The sequence below is a fragment of the Mustela putorius genome, unplaced genomic scaffold (genome assembly GCF_011764305.1).
Source record: "Mustela putorius furo isolate JIRA1106 unplaced genomic scaffold, ASM1176430v1.1 tig00000450_pilon_pilon_pilon, whole genome shotgun sequence".
Classification (NCBI taxonomy): Eukaryota; Metazoa; Chordata; class Mammalia; order Carnivora; family Mustelidae; genus Mustela; species Mustela putorius.
Window position 1 is genome coordinate 24411373 of NW_025421385.1, and position 25557 is coordinate 24436929.

Sequence of the window (25557 nt, forward strand, 5' to 3'; positions counted from 1 at the left end):
TATTTTTCATGAAATACTTAGCATACAGTAGTTAATTGGTTCAAAGTAATAATTTAGTAATTAATTTCTGATCTTTTTCATTTCTAATAATAAATAATTTAGTAAGTTGGAACCATAATTGCTCTTAGGCATTTAAAAAAATAGGATATTTGAAGTATTTTCAGATGAAATGAGATGATACCTGGCATTTACTTCAAAATAGTCGACAAGAAGAGTGAAAGGTACGGCTGAAGCAAGATTAGAGCCCACAGAGGTTCTTTATGCCACATTTTCTACTTCGGTATATTTAAAAATTCTCAGAATAAAAAGGTTTTTTTAAAAATGCATCTTTAAAAACAGTTAAAAATGACAAAGTATAAACCTTTGTTATTTCCAAATGGAATATTATGTATTTGTTATATTACTATCTGTACTTTTCTTTGCTATAGTTTAACCTCTCAAAAAGAAGGAAAGCAAGGAGGGAAGGAGGAAGAAAAAGGTAAAAAAAAAAAAAAGGAAAGAAGGCTTCATTGTCTTTATCTCCCTTGCCTGTGTAATGAAACACAATTGACCCTTCTACTGTTTTAACGCCAGCTTAAACATGTAAAACATTTGAAAAGATTTCAAGTTAATATAAAGGACAATTTCTAATAATTAAAACTGCTTATCAGCAGACCTGGTTCCTGTGAGGTAGTTATACTCATCCCTGGATGGGGCTAATTGAGCTTAATTGACCTCTGGGGTCACTTTGAACTCTGATTCTATGAACCTGACTTTGTAGTTGATATCATCCTTCCCTTTTGAAACTAAGAATCATAATAATACACTATACCTTTATAAAATTGACTGATAATTAGAGTTACTCATTTAACAAACATTTGTAGGCAGCCTAGAGAAATGGGATAGTATAATTTACAGTGCAGTGAGGGAGAAGGGTAGCAGGAAGATAGATGACTAAAGAAATAATTATAGGATAGTACAGTAAGTAACACTCTGTTCAGAGACTTTCGAGCACAGAATGGGTTAACTCTAGGAAAGTATGGGAAGACTTGGACTGAGTCCTAAAAATTCTTTATACAAAAATATATTTATCACTCACCCTGTAGCAACAAAAGTTGTATGAAAAAAAAAGTTGTGTCACTCACCCATACAGTAGACTTCTGTAGAAATGGTAGGTAGAAGGGAGATTCTCTGTTTGTAAACGGTGTAGAACTATCTCCAAGAGATAATTATTTTTTAAAACTCTTAAAATTTTTAAAGTAATCTTTACACCCAGTGTGGGGCTCCAATTCATGGCCCCAAGACCAAGAATCACACATTCCACCAACCAAACCAGCCAGGGACCCTCTAAGAAATACTAAGTGAATAAAGCCAGAGTACATAAATATGAACATAAAATATTTTTGTTATCTTTTATGGTACAATTTTTACTAACCATAGCTTTCAGGAAGCTATTAGCTGCACATAACAGGACTCTAACAACGGTAGCTTAAAAGAATGCAGTGTTTATCTCCACTAACAAGAAGTCTAGAGGTGAACACATCAGAGCTGGTATAGCCCTCGAAGAAGTAAGTCATTAGGGCCCCGAGCTTCTCTGTTCTTTCTGCTCTACCGTCTTTAGGTTGGGGGCCCCCTTTAGGATCCTTAGGTCTCTTCTGGGCCATCCTCTAGGCAGGAAAGTATTTGGGTCATCTTCCAGACAGGAAAAAGGGTAAGCCCAAATTTCCAGAAGTACATAACACACCAACTGACTCTGTCCCCTAACATCAGGAACTCAGGAGATGTCTCAGAAGCTCCTCCTAGTAGATTTCTGCTTACAATCTTTGGCCAGACTGTGCTACATGATCACTACTGGCCTCAGGGGATCTTGGAGAGGTATTTTTAAGTGGGTCCATTGTCACTCCATATATAATCAAAGGTACATTGGTAGTGAAGAACATAAAAATGGATAGGTGACTAGCAATGGCTGCTATCATCCCGTCTAAAACCTAGGATGCTAAAAAAATTTGGAGAAATGTTGGGGAAAAAATGGACCAGAACAGATGAAGTTGTTTAGTGTAACTGAAAGAAAGTGATTTGGTGAAAATTTTTGTAGAAACATTGATTAATCCTCAGTTTCATTCAATGTGGTAATTACTTCCCTACTCTGATTATTTAACATAAGTGGTATTCATTTGTGACTCTTTTCCAATCAAGATTTAGCATGAAAAATACCCAAGAGTACGAAAATATATGTACATAAAATGGCATGAAGACTTTTATTTAAGATAATTTTTAAAACCCAGTATGTTGAAAGTTTACTAGATTGCTTTGGTTGGCTAAAACAGGAATAAGATAATGAGAAGAAAAATTTCCCAGATTCTTTCATACTGTCACTGCTTCTCTGCTATACGCTAAATTATACTCTGGCATAATGTGATCTGGAGTTGTTTATCTGATGATAAAATCTTAGAAATCGAGAGCCCACTACCAGATAGTGGAATTGCAGGACAGATTTCAAAGATGACAAATCATATCATTTCTATTTTCTATAAAAAAGTAGTGTTAATAGCAATATTTTGGTCTCTTTGTAATTGTTAACTGCCAGTCTAGCTAACTTTTTTTTTTTTTTAAAGATTTTATTTATTTATTTGACAGAGAGAGAGATCACAAGTAGGCAGAGAGAGAGAGGAGGAAGCAGGCTCCCTGCCTAGCAGAGAGCCCGATGCGGGACTCGATCCCAGGACCCTGAGGTCATGACCCGAGCCAAAGGCAGCGGCTTAACCCACTGAGCCACCCAGACGCCCGAGTCTAGCTAACTTTTAAATCCCTGAATCGGGGGTACCTGGGTGGCTCATTCGGTTAAGCAACTGCCTTTGGCTCTGGAAGTGATTCTAGGGTCCTGGGATCTAGCGCCCCCCGCCCCTCCACATCAAGCTCCTTGCCCAGCAGGGAGTCTGCTGCTGCTTCTCCCTCTGCCTGCTGCTTCCCCTCCTTGTGCTGTCTGTCGAATAAATAAATCAAATCTTTAAAATCAGTCAGTCAGTCAATCCCTGAATCATAGGATTTGGGAACTGGAAGGAATTGTTTCTCCTTCAGTGATGAGAAGACTGTACACCTCAGAGTTTAAGAGATCTGCCCCTGAACTGTGTGATGTCATAGGCAGAAGCAGAACTGTTATCCAGATTTCCTGACTGGCTAAATCATTTGATCACTTCTGATCAAATGATTGGGAAGCAAGTTGATTACTTTTCCAAGTTATTATGAACAAAAGGAGTCAAATCTATTCATAATTTATTTTCTCCTAGAAGATTTTCTTCTGCAGCACCTCGGTAGCTCAGTTGGTTAAGCGTCTGCTTTCTGCTCAGGTCTTGATCCCAGGATCCTGGGATCCAGCCCCGCATCGGGCTTCCTACAGGGAGCCTGCCTCTACCTCTCCCTCTGCTGCTCCCCTGCTTGTGCACTCTCTCTCTTTGTCTGTCAAATAAATACATAAAATCTTAAATTAAAGGAAAGAAAGAAAGGAAAATTCTCTTCTGTAGTGCTTAGAACTAGGGTTCAAAATTGGACAAGTTTTGGTGGGCATATACCAGTGTTGGTAACATTGGTAACTTGGGCCTTTTTTCCCTTCTCATTTACTGTTCATTTGCAAATAAACATTTTAAATTATCATTGGTCATTGTGACAATGTGGCTCTGAGTTCCAGCTTTGTCCTTTACATACTGAATATTCTTGATCAAGTATTTAACCTCCCTAGACCTGCTGGAATTAGAATTACAAGTAGATAATAGAAACGAAAGTTCTTTGTAAATGGGGCATACTGTACAAATTAAGGCTTTTCACTTTTACTATTACAATTGTTTTTGTTGATTCTGACCACGTGGCATTTAAAGATTGCTATTTATTTAATGAATGCTGTTTTATGATTATAAATGCTTTTCTTAAAAAGCTCACAATTATTTGGTTTCAGCCTCGGAGTAATTCAAAACACCTACAACTTCTTGCATACATGGTTATTATGTTCTTTCATAAGCTGACTGAATGAAACATCTGTCCAGTGCTTAACCCTTCCTAAGTTATACACTTGCTGACAGTCCTATTGTGTGATCTTTGTGAAACATGACTTTTTATGGATTTTCACAGTGTTGATATTATAAATTAGTGAACAAGATACTAATAAAATATGTTTTTATTCCTTTCTTTTAGTTACTTTTTAAAAAAATTTTTATTTTTTACAAACATATATTTTTATCCCCAGGGGTACAAGTCTGTGACTCTCCAGGTTTACACACTTCACAGCACTCACCAAAACACATACCCTCCCCAAAGTCCATAACCCCACCCCCCTTCTCTCAACCCCCCTCCCCCCAGCAACCCTCAGTTTCTTTTGTGAGATTAAGAGTCACGTATGGTTTGTCTCCCTCCCAATCCCATCTTGTTTCATTGATTCTTCTCCTACCCACTTAAGCCCCCATATTGCATCACCACTTCCTCATATCAGGGAGATCATATGATAGTTGTCTTTCTCTGCTTGACTTATTTCGCTAAGCATGATATGCTCTAGTTCCATCCATGTAGTCGCAAATGGCAAGATTTCATTTCTTTTGATGGCTGCATAGTATTCCATTGTGTATATATACCACATCTTCTTGATCCATTCATCTGTTGATGGACATCTAGGTTCTTTCCATAGTTTGGCTATTGTGGACATTGCTGCTATAAACATTCGGGTGCATGTGCCCCTTTGGATCACTACGTTTGTATCTTTAGGATAAATACCCAGTAGTGCAATTGCTGGGTCATAGGGCAGTTCTATTTCCAACATTTTGAGGAACCTCCATGCTGTTTTCCAGAGTGGCTGCACCAGCTTGCATTCCCACCAAGAGTGTAGGAGGGTTCCCCTTTCTCCACATCCTCGCCAGCATCTGTCATTTCCTGACTTGTTGATTTTAGCCATTCTGACTGGTGTGAGGTGATATCTCATTGTGGTTTTGATTTGTATTTCCCTGATGCCGAGTGATATGGAGCACTTTTTCATGAGTCTGTTGGCCATCTGGATGTCTTCTTTGCAGAAATGTCTGTTCATGTCTTCTGCCCATTTCTTGATTGGATTATTTGTTCTTTGGGTGTTGAGTTTGCTAAGTTCTTTATAGATTTTGGACACTAGCCCTTTATCTGATATGTCGTTTGCAAATATCTTTTCCCATTCTGTCAGTTGTCTTTTGATTTTGTTCACTGTTTCCTTTGCTGTGCAAAAGCTTTTGATCTTGATGAAACCCCAATAGTTCATTTTTGCCCTTGCTTCCCTTGCCTTTGGCAATGTTCCTAGGAAGATGTTGCTGCAGCTGAGGTCGAAGAGGTTGCTGCCTTGTGTTCTCCTCAAGGATTTTGATGGATTCCTTTCGCACATTGAAGTCCTTCATCCATTTTGAGTCTATTTTCGTGTGTGGTGTAAGGAAATGATCCAATTTCATTTTTCTGCATATGGCTGTCCAATTTTCCCAACACCATTTATTGAAGAGGCTGTCTTTTTTCCATTGGACATTCTTTCCTGCTTTGTCGAAGATTAGTTGACCATAGAGTTGAGGGTCTATTTCTGGGCTCTCTATTCTGTTCCATTGATCTATGTGTCTGTTTTTGTGCCAGTACCCTGCTGTCTTGATGATGACAGCTTTGTAATAGAGCTTGAAGTCCGGAATTGGGATGCCACCAACGTTGGCTTTCTTTTTCAATATCCCTTTGGCTATTCGAGGTCTTTTCCGGTTCCATATAAAGTTTAGAATTATTTGTTCCATTTCTTTGAAAAAGATGGATGGTACTTTGATAGGAATTGCCTTAACTGTGTAGATTGCTTTAGGTAGCATAGACATTTTCACAATATTTATTCTTCCAATCCAGGAGCATGGAGCATTTTTCCATTTCTTTGTGTCTTCCTCCATTTCTTTCATGAGTACTTTATAGTTTTCTGAGTATAGATTCTGTGCCTCTTTGGTTAGGTTTATTCCTGGGTATCTTATGGTTTGGGGTGCAATTGTAAATGGGATGGACTCCTTAATTTCTCTTTCTTCTGTCTTGTTGTTGGTGTAGAGAAACGCAACGGATTTCTGTGCATTGATTTTATATCCTGACACTTTACTGAATTCTTGTACAAGTTCTAGCAGTTTTGGAGTGGAGTCTTTTGGGTTTTCCACATATAGTATCATATCATCTGCGAAGAGTGATAATTTGACTTCTTCTTTGCCGATTTGGATGCCTTTAATTTCCTTTTGTTGTCTGATTGCTGAGGCTAGGACTTCTAGTACTCTGTTGAATAGCAGTGGTGATAATGGACATCCCTGCCGTGTTCCTGACCTTAGCGGAAAAGCTTTCAGTTTTTCTCAATGGAGAATGATATTTGCGGTGGGTTTTTCATAGATGGCTTTGATGATATTGAAGTATGTGCCCTCTATCCCTACACTTTGAAAAGTTTTGATCAGGAAGGGATGCTGTACTTTGTCAAATGCTTTTTCAGCATCTATTGAGAGTATCATATGGTTCTTGTTCTTTCTTTTATTGATGTGTTGTATCACATTGACTGATTTGCGGATGTTGAACCAACCTTGCAGCCGTGGAATAAATCCCACTTGGTCGTGGTGAATAATCCTTTTAATGTACTGTTGAATCCTCTTGGCTAGTATTTTGGTGAGAATTTTCGCATCTGTGTTCATCAAGGATATTGATCTGTAGCTCTCTTTTTTGATGGGATCCTTGTCTGGTTTTGGGATCAAGGTGATGCTGGCCCCATAAAATGAGTTTGGAAGTTTTCCTTCCATTGCTATTTTTTGGAACAGTTTCAGGAGAATAGGAATTAGTTCTTCTTTAAATGTTTGGTAGAATTCCCCCGGGAAGCCGTCTGGCCCTGGGCTTTTGTTTGTTTGGAGATTTTTAATGACTGTTTCAATCTCCTTACTGGTTAGGGGTCTGTTCAGGCTTTCTATTTCTTCCTGGTTCAGTTGTGGTAGTTTATATGTTTCTAGGAATGCATCCATTTCTTCCAGATTGTCAAATTTGTTGGCGTAGAGTTGCTCATAGTATGTTCTTATAATAGTTTGTATTTCTTTGGTGTTAGTTGTGATCTCTCCTCTTTCATTCATGATTTTATTTATTTATACTAAGTCTGGCCAGGGGTTTATCAATTTTATTAATTCTTTCAAAGAACCAGCTCCTAGTTTCGTTGATTTGCTCTATTGTTTTTTTGCTTTCTATTTCATTGATTTCTGCTCTGATCTTTATGATTTCTCTTCTCCTGCTGGGCTTAGGGTTTCTTTCTTGTTCTTTCTCCAGCTCCTTTAGGTGTAGTGTTATGTTGTGTACCTGAGACCTTTCTTGTTTCTTGAGAAAGGCTTGTACCGCTATATATTTTCCTCTCAGGACTGCCTTTGTTGTGTCCCACAGATTTTGAACCGTTGTATTTTCTTTCTTTTTTTTTTTTTAAGATTTTATTTATTTATTTGACAGAGAGAGATCAGAGGCAGGCAGAGAGGCAGGCAGAGAGAGTGAGAAGGAAGCAGGCTCCCGGCCGAGCAGAGAGCCCGATGCGGGGCTCGATCCCAGGACCCTGGGATCATGACCTGAGCCGAAGGCAGCAGCTTAACCCACTGAGCCACCCAGGCGCCCCTGAACTGTTGTATTTTCATTATCATTTGTTTCCATGATTTTTTTCAATTCTTCTTTAATTTCCCGGTTGACCCATTCATTCTTTAGAAGGATGCTGTTTAGTCTCCATGTATTTGGGTTCTTTCCAAACTTCCTCTTGTGGTTGAGTTCTAGCTTCAGAGCATTATGGTCTGAAAATATGCAGGGAATGATCCCAATCTTTTGATACCGGTTGAGTCCTGATTTAGGACCGAGGATGTGATCTATTCTGGAGAATGTTCCATGTGCACTAGAGAAGAATGTGTATTCTGTTGCTTTGGAATGAAATGTTCTGAATATATCTGTGATGTCCATCTGGTCCAGTGTGTCGTTTAAGGCCTTTATTTCCTTGCTGATCTTTTGCTTGGATGATCTGTCCATTTCAATGAGGGGAGTGTTAAAGTCCCCTACTATTATTGTATTATTGTTGATGTGTTTTTTTGATTTTGTTATTAATTGGTTTATATAGTTGGCTGCTCCCACGTTGGGGGCATAGATATTTAAAATTGTTAGATCTTCTTGTTGGACAGACCCTTTGAGTATGATATAGTGTCCTTCCTCATCTCTTATTATAGTCTTTGGCTTAAAATCTAATTGATCTGATATAAGGATTGCCACTCCTGCTTTCTTCTGATGTCCATTACCATGGTAAATACTTTTCCACCCCTCACTTTAAATCTGGAGGTGTCTTCGGGCTTAAAATGAGTTTCTTGAAGGCCTATAGATGGGTTTTATTTTTTTATCCATTCTGATACCCTGTTTCTTTTGATTGGGGCATTTAGCCCATTAACATTCAGGGTAACTATTGAGAGATATGAATTTAGTGCCATTGTATTGCCTATAAGGTGACTGTTACTGTATATTGTCTCTGTTCCTTACTGATCTACCACTTGTAGGCTCTCTCTTTGCTTAGAGGACCCCTTTCAATATTTCCTGTAGAGCTGATTTGGTGTTTGCAAATTCTTTCAGTTTTTGTTTGTCCTGGAAGCTTTTAATCTCTCCTTCTATTTTCAATGATAGCCTAGCTGGATATAGTATTCTTGGCTGCTTAGTTACTTTTTTAAAGGATAATTTTATTTATTTATTTTTTAAGATTTTATTGATTTATTTATTTGTCAGAGAGGAAGAGATGGAGAGACAACACACAAGCAGGCAGAGACAGAGGGAGAAGCAGGCTCCCTGCTGAGCAAGGAGCCTGATGTGGGACTCAGTCCCAGGATCCTGGGATCATGACCTGAGCCGAAGGCAGTGGCTTAACCCCCTGAGCCACCCAGGAGTCCCTAAAGGATAATTTTATTTATTTATTTTTTTAAGATTTTATTTATTTATTTGACAGAGAGAGATCACAAGTAGGCAGAGAGGTAGGCAGAGAGAGAGAGAGGAGGAAGCAGACTCCCTGCTGAGCAGAGAGCCCGATGCGGGACTCAATCCCAGGACCCTGAGATCATGACCTGAGCCGAAGGCAGCGGCTTAACCCACTGAGCCACCCAGGCGCCCTAGGATAATTTTAAATGTTAACTCCTTTTGTTAGTTTTTAAATGTTTTCTGTTAACTTCTCAGTAGTCTTCTAAGCCTCTATCATTCGTGATTTTCTTTGGGATGTAGTGAGGTTTCCATCTACACTATGAATATATTCTTTATTTAGAAGCTATTTAACTCACTGGTTCATGTTCTCCTACTCCCCTAATTTGAAATCAAGTACCTTATATCCACTGGGTCATTTTTCATATTCTTTTGATTTTTTTTAACAAAAGAAATTAAAAATGTGATTTTTCTTTTCTTTTCTTTTTTTAAGATTTTATTTATTTATTTGACAGACAGAGATCACAAGTAGGCAGAGAGACAGGCAGGGGATGGGGAGGCAGGCTCCCTGCTGAGCAGAGAGCCCAATGTGGGGCTTGAGCCACATTGAGCCTGAGCCGAAGGCAGAGGCTTTAATCCACTGAGCCACCCAGGCACCCCTGTAAAGGCTAATTCTAAACGTTAGCTCCATTTGTTTGTTTTTAAATGTTTTCTGTTAACTTCTCAGTAGTCTTTAATACAGGATTAAAAAGTCTCATATTTATTACTTGATTATTCTATATTTATTTGTCTTTATGTTTAAGGTTGTCCTAGTTCAAATGCTTAAATTTGACCTTTAGGTGAGGCCCCTTTGTTACATTTCCCTTGGGCCTTTGTAATAGCTTCCTCCCTTACTGATGTCTCTACTTTCACTGTCTACTTTTTCAGATTTTTGTACATATCACTTTCAGAATATTTTTCCTAAATCACTTTAAAAAAATATATCATCCCTCCTTCTCAAAAACTGCCTGTGTAACAAAATTCAGACCCTTTAACTTGCTATAATCTAGCTCTAGATTCCTACTTCTCACTTATCCACACAGATCCTATGCTTTTACCAAAATGACCTCCTCACCCTCTGGTCATGTTTTCCCCTCTTGCCTTCACCCAATCTTGATTCCTATTCTTCATCATTCTGAGGTTCCTAATTCCTACTGTTGTGTCTGCCCCTTCTCTCCAGCTGTAGAAATCATACCTGTCATTCAAGGGCCAGCACAAATTTTACCTTCTTCAGAGAAAATTTTAAAATCTTGCAACTGGCAATCTAGGGAACACCCTGGTATAGTGGAAATAGGTTGGATTTTGAAGTCCCTAACAGTTATCTGTTGCATAACAAACTGCCCCAAAACTTGGTGGCTTAAAACAGCAAACATTTTACTTTTCATAGTTCTTTGGGTTGGCTGGACTGATCCTCTGCTAGTTTCTCCTGGATTTATTTATGTGGCTACATTTAGCTGGTAGGTCGGCTGGAGGGTGAGCATGGGTAGGAAAGCTGGGCTTTCTTCCCTGCATGTTGTCTTTCATTCTCAAGGAGGCCCGATGAGGCTTCTTCACATGTAGCGTCAGGACAGCATTCCAAGAGAGTAGCCCCCAATGCAAAAATACTCCCCCATCTTCTTTGTCCCACATTTGCTGACATCCAGCTGACCAGGCAGAGGAAGATTAACTTCAACTCAGAGTTAATCAAGGAGGAGACATGACATGGATGGGACAAAGTATGTTTCAGTCACACGGCTAAGCCCAGAGTCAGCATGGAAAGGACAACACAGGAGCATGGAAACCAAGTGGTGGGATTCACATGAAGTCATCTGTAACCGATTCCAACAGATTTCCAGCTCTGTATACTGTATGCCTTTGGGAAAGTCATTTAACAGTGTGCAACGATTTTCTCACCTATAAAAAGGAGTTAGTAATACCTACCATAGGATGGTTATGAAATTTAAGTATTTTAATAATTGTTTGGGCTTTTATGATTTTAAAGTAATGGTTTTATCATTGTAGAAAATGTACAAAGTACAAAAAAGTATAAGAAAAGAAATATTTAGACATTTCTTTCTTCTAGGTGTCTCAGTTGGTCAGCATCTACCTTCAGCTGGGGTCATGATCATGGAGTCCTGGGATCCCAGGGTCATGGGATCCTGGGGTCCTGGGATCGAGCCCCAAGTCAGGCTCCCTGCTCAGCTGAGAGCCTGCTTCTCCCTCTCCATCTGCCCCTCCCCCAGTAACCCCCTCTAGAGCTCTCTCTTCTCTCTCTCAAATAAGTATGTAAAATCTTTCAAAAGGGGAAAAGAAAAGAAAAGAAACATTTCTTGACATCCCCTCTGAAACAGTACTATACTATAAACTTCTCCAGGACTTTCTCTGTTTTATTCACTGCTGTAGGTATATATCTTGGTTTTTATTCTGATATGTAAGGTCTTTGAAGAAAGAGACCACATTTTATTCACCTTCAAATCCCATAGCTTTGGATTAGAATTTAAAAAGATAACATATGAAAGTGTTTAACTTAATGCCTGACAAGGTTTATGGTCCCCCTTAAACTGGAGTTTCTTTAGGTACTAGAAGGGAATTTCAGAAATCCTAAAATTGCGGAGGTGGGAAGGGTATGCTGGTAGCAGAGTATCTAAATGGAACGGTAGAGAGTCGCCCCACTAGCAGCTTCTCTCTGGGAGTCCTGGTTATTCATGAGAGGGAGGGGGAGGAATGTTCTAGGGAAGGAACATGTCAAGATCTGCTTATAGATCCCAAACTGCTCAGTGGAGAGGCCTCTATTTAAAACTTCATTAAAAAGGAATAGTCTTGGGGCGCCTGGGTGGCTCAGTGGGTTAAAGCCTCTGCCTTCGGCTCGGGTCATGATCCCAGGGTCCTGGGATCGAGCCCCCGTCGGGCTCTCTGCTCAGCGGGGAGTCTGCTTCCCACTCTCTCTGTGTCTGCCTGCCTCTCTGCCTACTTGTGATCTCTGTCTGTCAAATAAAATTTAAAAAAAAAAAAAAAAAAAAGAGGGAGAGGGACTAGTCACTGAAATAGTTTGCTGTTGAGCACTGAAGTCTGCCATTACTGATACGGTGGTGTTCTTGACACTCAGCCAAGTCTCACCTTCATGTTTCAGTCAAAGAAGTTTGGCAGAGATCACGGAACTTATCCATACTGCTCTCCTTGTGCATCGTGGCATAGTAAATTTAAATGAGCTGCAATCTTCTGATGGACCACTGAAAGACATGCAGTTTGGAAATAAAATAGCTATCCTGAGTGGAGACTTTCTTCTAGCAAATGCCTGCAATGGACTAGCGTTGCTGCAGAACACCAAGGTAATGGCGGGCAGGTTACTCGTGTCTGGATGACTTCCAGATGTGGAGGTCTGTGCGCCCCCCTGCCCTAGCTCCCCGCATGGAGATGCTCAGTAAAATTGTAATGATGGTGGTGGAGTGTCAACACCAGTAAAGCTGGTAAATGCGAGCAAAGAATTTTGAAATTAACTCGGGTTTTTTCTGGTTATAATGATTTGTTCATTATAGAATACTGTTAAATATTTAACAGAGAGAATATATATATATATAAACATATATTACCTATATTGCCTCACTATCCAGAGATAATCACTGTTATTAATATTGTGATGTATTTCCTTTTAAGCTTTTTGTTTGCTTACTCCTACCTTTATATATGTGAATTTTTTGTAACATAGGTGAGAACTTACATGTATAAGAACTTACATGTATAGTCCTGCCTATTTTTTCCTACTTCGTATTATGATGTGGGTATTTTCCCATGTTATTAGTATTTTTCACAAATTTGTTAGTGGTTGCATAATATTCAGTTATTTAGATGTAATATCATTTATTTAACAAATGTCTCATTCTAGGCACTTAAGTTGCTTCTCATTTTTTATTGTCATAAACAGATCTGCAGTAAACATCTTTACACAGTAGTATCCCTCCTTCCAGATTATTTTGTTCAGATAAGTACCTAAAAGTGGCTCAAAGGGTTTAGACATTTTCAGCATTCTTGATACATACTGCCAAGCTGCTCTCTAGAAAATTGTAGAGATATTCCTTGTATATGAATTTGAGTTAGATTTAGTTATAAAATAACAGTGGTCAAAACAAGATAGGATTTATCCTTTTTCATGTAAAAACATCCAGAACTAGGCAGTATAGTCTTGGGTTGATTCTCCAAAGTCAAGAGCAAAGGCATTTTCTGTCTTCTGCTCTGCCATCCCTATCTTACTCTGTAATTTTGGCCCCGGATAGCTGCCATCATGTTCTTCCTCTGGTCAATAGGAAGGGAGGAGGAGGAAGACAGAGAAAAGCAGATCTCCTTCACCTGAAAGTCAAGAGAGGGTACATCCTCGTTTGCTAAGGAGAGTCTCAGTGTAAGTCCACTGTCCCAGAATTCCAAAATGACTTAACATTTGTCTTGGATTTTCTTCTTTTAACAGAGAACAGTTACTAATAATTACATTAGGAGGATCCAGGATGGGTTTCATAGATGTCTACTTTATACTTCCAACCTCTGCCTCAGTTTTTGTCTAGTGTGGCTAGTAGAATGGGAGACCCATATACAATGGAGAATGTTTTCATGTAGATGTTAAATCTGGAGGACAACCAGCAATAATTCATCTCTTTTCCCAACCCTTTCATATACCTCCCAATCAAGAACAGAACACAGGGCAGCTGCTCATAGAACAAAGTGCAGTGAATGTCTAGATTAACCATTAACTTCTTCCTGTATTGGGTGTAGAAGTATTTGACATTGCTGCCCCAGCTGGCCACTTGATGTATCTCCCAAATGTACTATGGCCTACAAGAGTCACCAAGCTACTAGGTACCAGTCCCAAAGTCCAGTGGGAAACAGAGTAAGGTAAGAAGTAGGGCATCGGTGAAGACCTGTGGGAAATAGAGACCGATCAGAGAGGGTAGGGAGTAAACTGAGCACATTGGCTTGTGTAATATAAACCTATAATTATTTTATTGTTTGGCAGCACTTTATTTTTGCAATAAACCCTTTTGGCAGCAATAAGCTAAAACTATACATTTCATTTTTTAAAGTACTGAGAAAGTTGATAAGGAATGTGTAATTTGCACAAAATGTTGGCATTTACTATCCACTGCAGAGGCCATACTGGTATCACTAACCACATGAAAACAGGAAGCATCAAATCTGCTGAAAAAATGAAACCTAACTTGTAGACAAATGCCTGTTTTTCCAGATTAATTTCACTCATTCTCATCTACAGGTTTTTAATGTACACATAGGAGAAGGTAAGCAATCACTTTATATTTGTTGGCTCCCTTGGCAGAAGAAAAATGTTGGAAACAATTAAATAATTACAGTTTTAGTTGAGTGCCAGCCTGGTACTTAAAGTATTAAATCATTTTAGTTAATTCAAAAAAATGTTTCATTTTTTCCATCCACTATGGGACCAAGGTAAAGCTTTTGGAAGTATACTCTATCAAAGATAAAACCATTATGAGTGAGTTTAGAAATTCAATGTAAAGTACAACATGGGGGGCGCCATGGGTTAAAGTACAACCTGGGTGGCTTAGTGGGTTAAAACCTCTGCCTTTGGGGGCGCCTGGGTGGCTCAGTGGGTTGGGCCGCTGCCTTCGGCTCAGGTTGTGATCCCGGCGTCCTTGGATTGAGCCCCGCGTCGGGCTTCCTGCTCGGCGGGGAGCCTGCTTTCTCCTCTCTCTCTGCCTACCTCTCTGCCTACTTGTGATCTCTGCCTGTCAAATAAATAAATAAATAAATAATCTTTAAAAAAAAAAACCCTGCCTTCCGCTCAGGTCGTGATCCCCGGGTGCTGGGATCGAGCCCCGCATCGGGCTCTCTGCTCGGCAGGGAGCCTGCTTCCCTTCCTCTCTCTTTGCCTGCCTCTCTGCCTACTTGTGATCTTTGTCTGTCAAATAAATAAATAAAATCTTAAAAAAAAAAATGTCCTTGCTACACTGCGAAACTATGGAGTAGTTGGAATTCACTGTGATGTACCCATAATTCCTAATCGCATCTTAACAAGTATTAACATTCTATTAATTGAAATAGAAGGTATTATTATTAAAATTTACAAGTATCTTTAATGTTCAAGTCTTCAAACTGTAAGATTTTGAGGATTTTGGTGTTGAGTACAAAAATACAGCACCACAGTGTGTACCTTCTGTCTCTATTGCCTACCATTAATCAGATTTTCAAAATCTTTATACCCAACATTATATTATATTATATATAATGTATACATTATATATGTATAATAACAAAATATTAATTTTGTTATACATGAATCATAAGATTTTGGTGACATCTTGCTCAAAATCCATTAGAAATGTAGAAGTCTTCAACAAATAGAACACATAATGAACGTTTTAGGGAATTACAGTGAAAACAATGAGTGAAAATTCCATTGGAATTTTTCCTTACAAAAACAAGGGAGGAACAGAACAAAATAAATAGTAAGATCTCAAATGCTACCCAAGATTAAAATTTACAATTCTATAATTGTGCTTTGGAATATCTCACCTTGCAAGAAGAATACTTTGGTATGGCTGCTATTTTGAATAAATTACACATATACGAGTAAAATGAAATTGAGAAGGCCTAGATTTTGTAGCATCTAATTTTAGTAAAAACATTCAGAAGAATCATAGAGGCAATTTATTTGACAAGCTTTGTCTTATAAAAATATTTGTCAAAGAAAGGTACTCTGAAGGAAGCAAAAAGATAGTACCTTGAAAATATTTGGGCCAGGGGCGCCTGGGTGGCTCAGTGGGTTAAAGCCTCTGCCTTCGGCTCAGGTCATGATCCCAGTTTCCTGGGATCGAGCCCCGCATCAGGCTCTCTGCTCAGCAGGGAGTCTGCTTCCTCCTCTCTGCCTGCCTCTCTGCCTACTTGTAATCTCTGTCTGTCAAATAAATAAATAAAATCTTTAAAAAAAAAAATATTTGGGCTGGAATAGTTACACTTTACAATATCTTAAAAATTAGAATTGAGTTTCTCTTCCATCTAGCAGATGTGCTCAGAGCTTACCAGGTAACTAGAATCTGTAGAATGAGCATTTTCTCAATGATCTACCAATAAGAATCAATTGAAGTTATCAATAATTTCAAATTAGTCATAAGAAGCCCTGTGACGAATATTGCTGGCAGTTTTATTCTTAAATACTATATATATATATGTATATATATCTATTTTTTTTAAAAGATTTTATCCATTCATTTGAGAGAAAGAAAGAGAGAGAGCACAAGCAGAGAGGAGAGAGAAGCAGTCTCCCTACAAGCAGGGAGTTCAAGAAGGAGCTTGATCCCAGGACCCTGAGATCATGACCAGAGCCAAAGGCAGACACTCAACCAACTGAGCCACCCAGGCACCCCAAAATGCTGTATTTTTCAAAGCACATTCTTCAGGGGCACCTGGCTGGCTTGGTCAGTAGAGCATGTGACTCTTGATCTCTGGGTTGTTGGTTGAATCCCCATGTTGGGTGTAGAGATTACTTAAAACCTTTTTAAAAATAAAATAAAAGCACATTCTTCAGAGAAATGCCAGTTACATAATATTAGGGACAGATATGGCTAAGAAATGTGTTAAAGTATATAAATAGATACCAAGAATAATTATTCTAGGGGTGCCTGGGTGGCTCATTCGTTAAGCATCTGCCTTCAGCTCAGGTCTTGATCCCAGGGTCCTGGAATCTAGCCCTGCATCAGGCTTCCTGCTCAGGGGGAGCCTGCTTCTCCCTCTCCCACCCCTCCTTCTTGTGTTCCCTCTCTTACTGTGTCTCCCTCTGTCAAATAAATAAATAAAATCTTTAAAAAAAAAAGGATAATTATTCTACTAGCTGTTTTTTAATATTCAAATAGTCAATATAGAGTTTTTTTGTTTTAATGTACATGGATATATGTTTTTCTTTTTAAATTTCATTTTTTTTAAGACTTTATTTATTTATTTGACAGAGAGAGATCACAAGTAGGCAGAGAGGCAGGCAGAGTGAGAGGGGGAAGCAGGCTCCCCTCTGAGCAAAGAGCCCGACATGGGACTCCATCCCAGGACCCTGAGATCATGACCTGAGCCGAAGGCAGCGGCTCAACCCACTGAGCCACCCAGGCGCCCCTAAATTTCATTTTTGAAAATAGTTTTTGAACTTGTTAACAAGTCTACCAACAGAGTAAAGTCAATTGCTAATAAATACATGTTTCAAAAAGGATAATTTTTTTTTTTTTTTAGCACTCCCTTTTATTCTCAAGTGTCCCAGTTTGGATGATAAACTATACAGTATCACCTCTTTCAAGACATTTCTCAGAAGTCACTTAGGATGGTTCTGCTTACCAACTGGCCAGAATTTAATTATATGGCCACACCTACTTATAAGGGAGACTAGGAAATATAAACTTTCTTGTGAGTAGCCATGTGCCCAGACAAAAGTCTCGAAGATACACATAACAGATACTAGGAGACAAAGAGCATTCTGCCTTATCTCCCCATCACACTTTTGGCTAGCACATATTTTCATGAGACGGACTTGCTGATTTGTAGGGGGAAATGGTATGGTACCTTTAATATATAGTTTATATTCACATGGAAAGGAAGCCAGAGTAAGAAATGAATTGATTATATAAAATGGAATAATAGAGCATCTCAGATTTCCCTCTAGAGATTTATTACCATTTGGGTATTCTTTTTATTTTTATTTACCTTCAAATTGCTCTATTTTCTATGTGTATAGTCTGCTTTGATGCATCTCACTAAATCCTCGCCTTAACTGGAATTCATATGTTAGTGGAAGGATGACAGGTCCATTGCCTTTGAGAGCCCCTCTCTGACGGCAGCATCCATCTTTCCTCTTGACCTATACCTGCTGTGGTCTGTGATGAACTTTAGGTCTTGGGAAAGGAGGAGACCTCAGAAAGTACAGGCCTGGTATTGTTTCTGGTGCCTGGCACTGGCCACTCGTAGGTTAGACCCACATACCTAAGAAGAAGAGCTGTTCAGGATTTGGTAACTAGATCCACATTTCAGTAATTAGCTGACAGCCTGGCCCCACCTTAAAACGAGACTTACTGCCTTTCAACAAATTTCTGTTTTCTCTAATCATTAGTTTTAACATACTTTAAGCTATTCTGATGAGATCTTACATAAGGTTAAGAAGATGGTATTTCATACAAATATAATCATACTGTAACGACATAAACAAGTATTTGTTTGCTTTAGCAAACTCACTTTATGGGAATGATGTTTAATGTGTTCCTTTTTCCTAGCTAGCTTGCATCATTCACACATCTTTCTTTCAGTGCAGTTCAAGTTCAGAGAAAATGGAAGCTTTACTCCCATCAAAATCAATTCTGTTTCATAGTTTGTGAAACACTCTTGGTGTTTTGCATTCAGAAGCATCACTATAAATGTTCCAGAGTCTAAGACCTCCACCATCTGCTCCATTAGGCACTGGATTTCAGTGGCAGTATTTGATTAAAAAAAAAAAAAGAAAAGAAAAGAAAACCAACCCCCCCCCACACACACACACAAAATAAAAACTGCATATCCAAACAACAGTTCAGCCCGAAGCTTCTCCTTGAAATAAGAATGATCAGGCATTTTCCTTCCTCTTCAGTGAGCTCTAATACCTTCATGGTCTCTACACCGTTTTGCACTTTTAGATTTTCGTTTTATTGACTTTTTGGTGAGGAATTTCTTTTTCCTTTTTAGTCCATGGTATATTGTTTTTTTGTTTGTTTTGGGTTTTTTTTGAAGATTTTATTTATTTATTTGACGGAGAGAGAGATCACAAGTACACAGAGAGGCAGGCAGAGAGGGGGAAGCAGGCTCCCTTCTGAGCAGAGAACCCAATGTGGGGCTCGATCCCAGGACGTGGGGATCATGACCTGAGCCAAAGGCAGAGACTTAACCTACTGAGGCACCCAGGCACCCTGGTATATATATTTTTAAATGTGATAATTGTGTGTTGAATTGCAGCCTTTCTTCTATGCAACCATTCTGTTCATTTAAAAAAAAAAAAAATAGGATCCTTTTGTTTCTTGTTCTTCAAAATTTGAAGAAAATTTTAAAGGCTCTATGAAGGTCCATTTCAAAAGATACTTCACTGGATCAGTTCTTGTGAAACATCTTGAGTACCATGTCCAGGGGTCTATAATTGGTCTCTACAAATCTAGGCTCCTAGTACCTCTCTTTTAATCATACTACAGGGTTTCCAAACCATGTGAACACTAGTTTAAACTGAGGAGATTATAAGGGGTAACAAAAGTTCTTGAAAGTCAAGAATTCTCTTTGATAAAGCAAATATTCTGTACTCAGAATGAATTCCTTTCATTTAAATACTTGACAGCTTATTTTTTTTTAAGGAAAATAGTTATACCTCAGAAGAAGACTAATTTTATTAAATGAGTTCCCAGAAGCTTAAGTTGATTAAGGATAGTACTAATCAATAAACATTTTTTAGGCGGAGGAGGAGATAGTGATAAATATTTCTTTGGGGCAGTGTTAAATTTTTTCAAGTTCTATACATGTGGTGAATGCCTTAGTAAAGTTAGATTTCTATTTAATGATGTTTTAATTTTCTCTTACAAGAAAGAAACATTGTTGATAGATGAATGGGTAAAGAAGTTGCGGTATATATACCGTGTGCTATATATATTTATATGGAGGTGTGTGTGTGTGACTATTACACAGCCATAAAAGGAGTGAAATCTTACCATTTGTGACAACATGGATGGACGTAGACGGTATTATACCAAGTGAAATAAATCAGACTCAGAAAGACAAATGTCATATAATCTCATTTATATGTGGAATCTAAAAAGCAAAACAAATGAACAACAGAACAGAAACACTCATAGGTACAAGAAACAAAGGGGTGGGGTTTTCGTGGACAAAATAGATAAAGGGAATTAAGAGAAAAAACTTACAGTTATAAAATCAGTAAGTCACAGGATGTAATATACAGCCTAAGGAACACAATAATATTGTAATAACTTTGTATGGTGAAGGATAGTAACTAGACTTCTTGTAGAGCTCATTCTGCACTGTATCAAAATACCACATCACTGGGGCACCTGGGTAGCGCGGTCAGTTAAGTGTCAGACTCGGTTTCAGCTCAGGTCACCATCTCAGGGTTGTGAGATCGAGCCCCATGTCCAGTTCTGCATTCAGCACAGAGTCTGCTTCAAGATTCCCTCTGGCCTCCCTCTGCCTGCCACTCCCTCTGCTTGTGCTCTCTCTCTCTCTCTGGCAAATAAATGACATCTTTAACAAAACAAAAAAGATTCTCTCTCTCCCTCTCTCTCTTCCCCTTCCCCATTCTCTCTCTTTCTCTTTCTAAAATAAATCTTTTTTTTAAAGATTGCATTACTGTAATGTACACTTAAAATAGGCTATTGTATGTCAATTGTACCTTTCTTTAAAGAAGAAAAGAAAAATTTGTCAGCAATAGCAGTGAAAAGAGAGGGGCACCTGGGGTGGCTCAGTCTGTGTGGTGTGTCGACTTTTAGCTCCTGTCATGATCCCAGGGTCCTAGGATACATCCCTGCATCAGGCTCCCTGCTCAGCAGGGAGCCTACTTTTCCCTCTCCCTCTGCTGCTCCCCTCCAGTTTGTGCTCTCTCACTCTTGCTCTCTCTCAAATAAATAAATAAATAAAATCTTAAAAAAAAAAAAAAAAAAAGGCAATGAAAAGAGAGACCATAGCAGTGAGGGAACAGACAGAACTTAATACAGAATTTCAGTATATAGTATGTCACTCTTTTCACAGTGACAGCTTTTTTTGAGGGTCTGTATTTAACTTGGTAATTAAAGTTAGCATATTTGTAGCAACTTTAATTTTTTATGACTTACTCATTCTACCAATTTTCCATTTTCTTGTGCTACTGGGTTTTTTTGTTGGGTTTTTGTTTTTTTTTTGTTTTGTTTTGTTTTGTTTTTTAGTTTATTTGTTTATTTATTTAGTTGACAGAGATCACAAGTATGCAGAGAGGCAGTCAGAGAAGGAGAAGGGGAATGCTACTGGATTCTTGTCTGAATTTCTGCATTATGTGTTTATTTCTGTACTTCTTCTGGGGCAGACAGTAAGAACAAGCGTTCTGCAGTGATAAGAAATTCAGAGCTGTTTTATAATTGCCAAGGGTAAAATTAGCAAAGTCAATTATTCTCCCTTTGGCTTTTCCCTGAAGATATTAGGGGTCTTCAAGGTAATTGCCTTAGGTAACACTTAGATTTTTAAATATCTCTAAGTATAGAAATTGGTATATTAATCCTCTGGTAATTGTCTTCTTACTATTATAGTTGTCGTCACATAAGTGTGAATTAACAAAATTTTGAATTCAAGAATGAGTTTAAAAATTAGTATTTTGAGTTTTCATTCATTTTCAATTATGGAAGCCAGGGACAGCTTTTTGTTCTGGTACTTCACTATCCACAAACCCTAGGCTTTGAGACCTTAGAATGCCTCTTTTTAAGCCATAAATTCCCTGACTCCATTGGAATAAGTTGCTCTCTGTTGTGTTCATGTAGACTTATCACTGAATCCTGGAATGATCGGGTCATACCAGAGTCTAGAATTTTAGTGTCCGAGCATCAAGCTACCAGGTATGCTGAATAATTGGGGGGAAAACATGAAATGGAAAAGCACTCTAATTTAAAAATCTGGCTGACCATTAGAGGTTTTTTTCAGGTCCCTGTTTATTTTGTAGACTGGATCTGTAGTTTAGGATTAAGCCACAGTACAAATAAGGCTGTGTGGATTACTACTTGTCATCTTTTTTTAAGTCTTTCATTTTACATCTATAGTGATAACCCTAGTATTTAAAAAATTGAACTCACCATGGTTTTGGTTTTTTTTTTTTTTCTATTTGTTTAGTCATTTTCATTTAATGGACCTTTCACTCTACATCAGGTGGGAGAATGTGAGTTAGCCTGGGTTTTGTTTGAGCACCCCTGAACATTATCGTGATGTCATTCCTGGGGACTGTTCTATTAAGCATTAGTGATTTATCTTTCTAAATAACCAGGGGCACAGATGTACTCCTTACATAGCTGATGTATTTCCTTATGTTAACTTTGTTTTCCTAAAGGCATAAATATGTTGTTGTTTACAAGGAAGATTTTTGTTTGTATAAATAATGTTTAATTTATGCATATAAATCTCTTCCTTTTACACCATCTATATATTTTAATAAAGAGACTGCTATTGGTTACTTGATGTTTATATTATTTGTTGTATTAATTCTACTTTCAAATTCATGTTAAAAAGTGAAATGTGGGGGCGCCTGGGTGGCTCAGTGGGTTAAGCCGCTGCCTTCGGCTCAGGTCATGATCTCAGGGTCCTGGGATCAAGTCCCACATTAGGCTCTCTGCTCAGCAGAGAGCCTGCTTCCTCCTCTCTTTCTCTCTCTCTCTCTGCCTGCCTCTCTGCCTACTTGTGTTCTCTCTCTCTCTGTCAAATAAATAAATAAATAAAATCTTAAAAAAAAAAAGTGAAATGTGGAGCACCAGAGTGGCTCAGTCGGTTAAGCTCTTGATTTGGCTCAAGTCATGACCACAGGGTTGTGATATTGAGCCCTGCATTGGGTTCCATGCTGGGTGCGGAGCCTATAAAGATGCTCTTCTCCTCCCCCTCTTTTTCCCTCTGCCCCCTTCCCCCTCAACTCATGCACATGTTCCATCTCTCTTTAAAAAAAAAAAAAGTGAAACCTAGGGGTTTCAGTTGGTAAAGCATATCATTCTTGTTCTTGTGGTCATGAGTTTAAGCCCTACATTGGGTATGGAGCCTACCTTAAAAAAAAAGGTGAAACCTGGAAACATGTAATATATCATGGGAAATTTGAGATTTTCTTTGTCATATTCATTTAAAATAGATATTATGACCCTGTGTGAAATTATTGCTTTATTTGTTGAAATTATTGATTAATATCTTTAAGCCTCTTTGGTCTCCCACTCAAAATTAATGTTCTTTTTCTACATATAATCCACTCAAGTATTGGTTTTCAGGACTAGAGTAAATGTGTGCAGAAGGTAATTGGGTGTCATATGTTGTAACAATAAAGGCAACTATCTCCCTATCAGTTAAAGAAGCCAAAATGCTACGACAAAATTATAATTTCAGAATCCCCCAGTTTTTCCAGTTTATCATTTATTAACATAGCTAACTATTAAACAGACACTATATTCATTCTGAGCCACTTTCTTGATCTTTAAGGCAAAAGTGATAAATGATTGGTGTTTGAGAAGTGTACTAGAAACAAGAAGACAAATAATTATGCTTTTTTAAAATTTATGATCTCATTAAAAACTTGACCTTTGCCCTTTGGGTGCCATAAAACAATGGAATGAAGTGTCTTTTGCCAAAAGAAGGTCAAATGCCGTCATGCAAAATGGACACTTCTCTGAATGTCTGTCCACCAGGAAGTTGATGACCCAGAAGGGAATTTCTTCCATCTGGAATTCAAAGAAGCCCATTTTTAAAAAGTCTGTGTTCTACAAAAAAAAATCTATTCTCTAAAATGGGTAGAGTTGAAGCCCACACCCTGGTTGGCCATGAGAGGTAGAAATATGTTGGTATGGCACTTTCATAGTATACTTAATAACCTCAGTTTTGTCAATCCCTTTTTCTACTTTCCAGAAATAAAATTAATCAGAAGCCAGCTTTTTTTTTTTCCCTCTCCATTTTCACTGGCATAAATTGCTATTTCTCTAAAGCCAGAGGGAGAAAAAAAATCTTTTCAGCTTGAGTTATTCAGTACTCTTCCTTTTGCCTTTCTAATGATTTTACTCAAGGAACTTCCAGAGATAGGAGTTAACAAAAGTACTGGGTAGATGAACAGCTGATCCCTTTCCCTCCATTGTCAGCTGCCTGACCTCACATCTCTTCACTGTCCTTCCTTTATCCCATAGATTGGTCCTCAGTGCCTGTTTCTTTGTCTCTTATTGTTCCCAAATCTGTTAATTTCATCTCGGGCAATCCTCAGAGCATATACACATACTCTTCAACCCTTTTCTTCCTGTTTTTTTCATTCTTTATCTTCCTACCTGTTATTTCAGAAAAATTGTTATCCATCCTTTTGCCTTCTCTGTGCTCCTTTCAAAGGAAAAATCAGCCAAGAAACTTTACTGAGTAGTTGACAAACATCAGAGTGAAGCTTGGAATGGCCTTTTGTTAAGAATAAGGGAAGTTAAAAAAAAAAAAAAGAAGGAAAGTTATATAATTAGAAATGAAGTGGATATGAGAAAGAACCAGTGTCTCTACCCTCATTTTCTTATTAAACCAAATTTCCCTATAACTGTCAATGTTTAAAGGCCATTTAAAAAATATTTCCTGTTTAGTTTTGTTTTCCTAATTGCAAGTATTATAAGATTGTGGTTTTCTATTTGATTTTCAATTATAAGTGTATGGCATTTCTAATGTTATGGGCTGCCCTGAGAACCTACCCACCATTTATAACCTCGAATGTTAGGAAAATGAGGTATGAGCTCCAAACAACTGATTTACAGATAATCTGGTAATCTGGTGCCTGGTTCTATAAGATTGATACCAAATTTGAACCCCATAAGCAAAAGAACAGGTAAGAGCATCCAAAAGGATCCATGTGACTGCTTATCATTAGTAGCCACATATAGCTTAGTTGTGTTGATATAATTTTGGTTTTAGCATTTCCATCATTTTCCTGGGTCCTCAGAGTTGTAAATACTCATGGAAAAAATTCACTCTAAGCCAAAGTTGGCTTATGGGGCTTTAACCCAGGAGCAAATTTTATTTATTTAGCAATAGTGATTGGGGAAGAGCCCTTTCCTGGCAGCTAATGACCTACTGGAGGACTCGTGTGCCCAAGGCAAAGCTGAAGGCCATTAGCCCAACAGGCCATTAACTGACAAATGCCTGACCCTGAGGTCATAGCTGATACTGTAAACTATGAACACATTAAAGTGGGTTTGTTGGAAAGTATGGCTGTGCCAAGAAAGTTTCTTTTTAAACATTTTGGAAAATGCATTGTTTGTTGTTATTCATGTGGCTTAATTGTCTTTGTTCTGGGGCCATTTTCACTGTGCACAGCATCAGTCATCAATAAACACCAAAACTATGCTCTGTGGCCATCTTTGATATTTAAAGGACAAGTTTTTCTAATTAGAATATCAGATTAACTACATCATTCCTAAGGAGCTCCAGCTTTCACTTCTGTGTGAAACTTATGTTTTCATGATGTGTTAAGCTGTGTAGCCCTTATTTATTTTATAGTTCTCAGAGGGGACCTATAAAGCCACATAAGTGGAAAGAACTCCAAAGTAGAAGTCTATGGACCTAGTTTCTATCATTTGTTTTGTTTTGTTTTTAATTGGTCAGTTAACATTGGACAGTTCATTTTATCTCTCAGGTTTTAATTGAGAACATTCATCTTTTTCTCTAGACTGTTTATCTAATGTCTTTCTTTCTTTTTTCTTTTTTCTTTCTTTTTTTTTGTTTTTTTAAAGTAAGCTCCATGCCTAACGTGGGACTTGAACTTAGGACCCTGAGATCAAGGGTCACATGCTTTACTGACTGAGCCAGCCAGGCATGCACCTCTAATGTCTTAATATTCCATTTTACAAGTGAAATTAG

General features: G+C 38.2%; 1 protein-coding gene across 2 annotated transcripts in view; it reads left to right on the forward strand.

Moving 5' to 3' along the window:
• PDSS2 (decaprenyl diphosphate synthase subunit 2) overlaps positions 1–25557 on the forward strand; it is a 259690-nt gene that overhangs the window by 145061 nt on the left and 89072 nt on the right. For both annotated transcript variants that reach the window (XM_004753444.3, XM_004753445.3), the window contains exon 3: positions 12083–12281. In XM_004753444.3, the coding sequence (XP_004753501.1) occupies positions 12083–12281 (199 nt within the window). The remainder of the gene's footprint in view (positions 1–12082; positions 12282–25557) is intronic.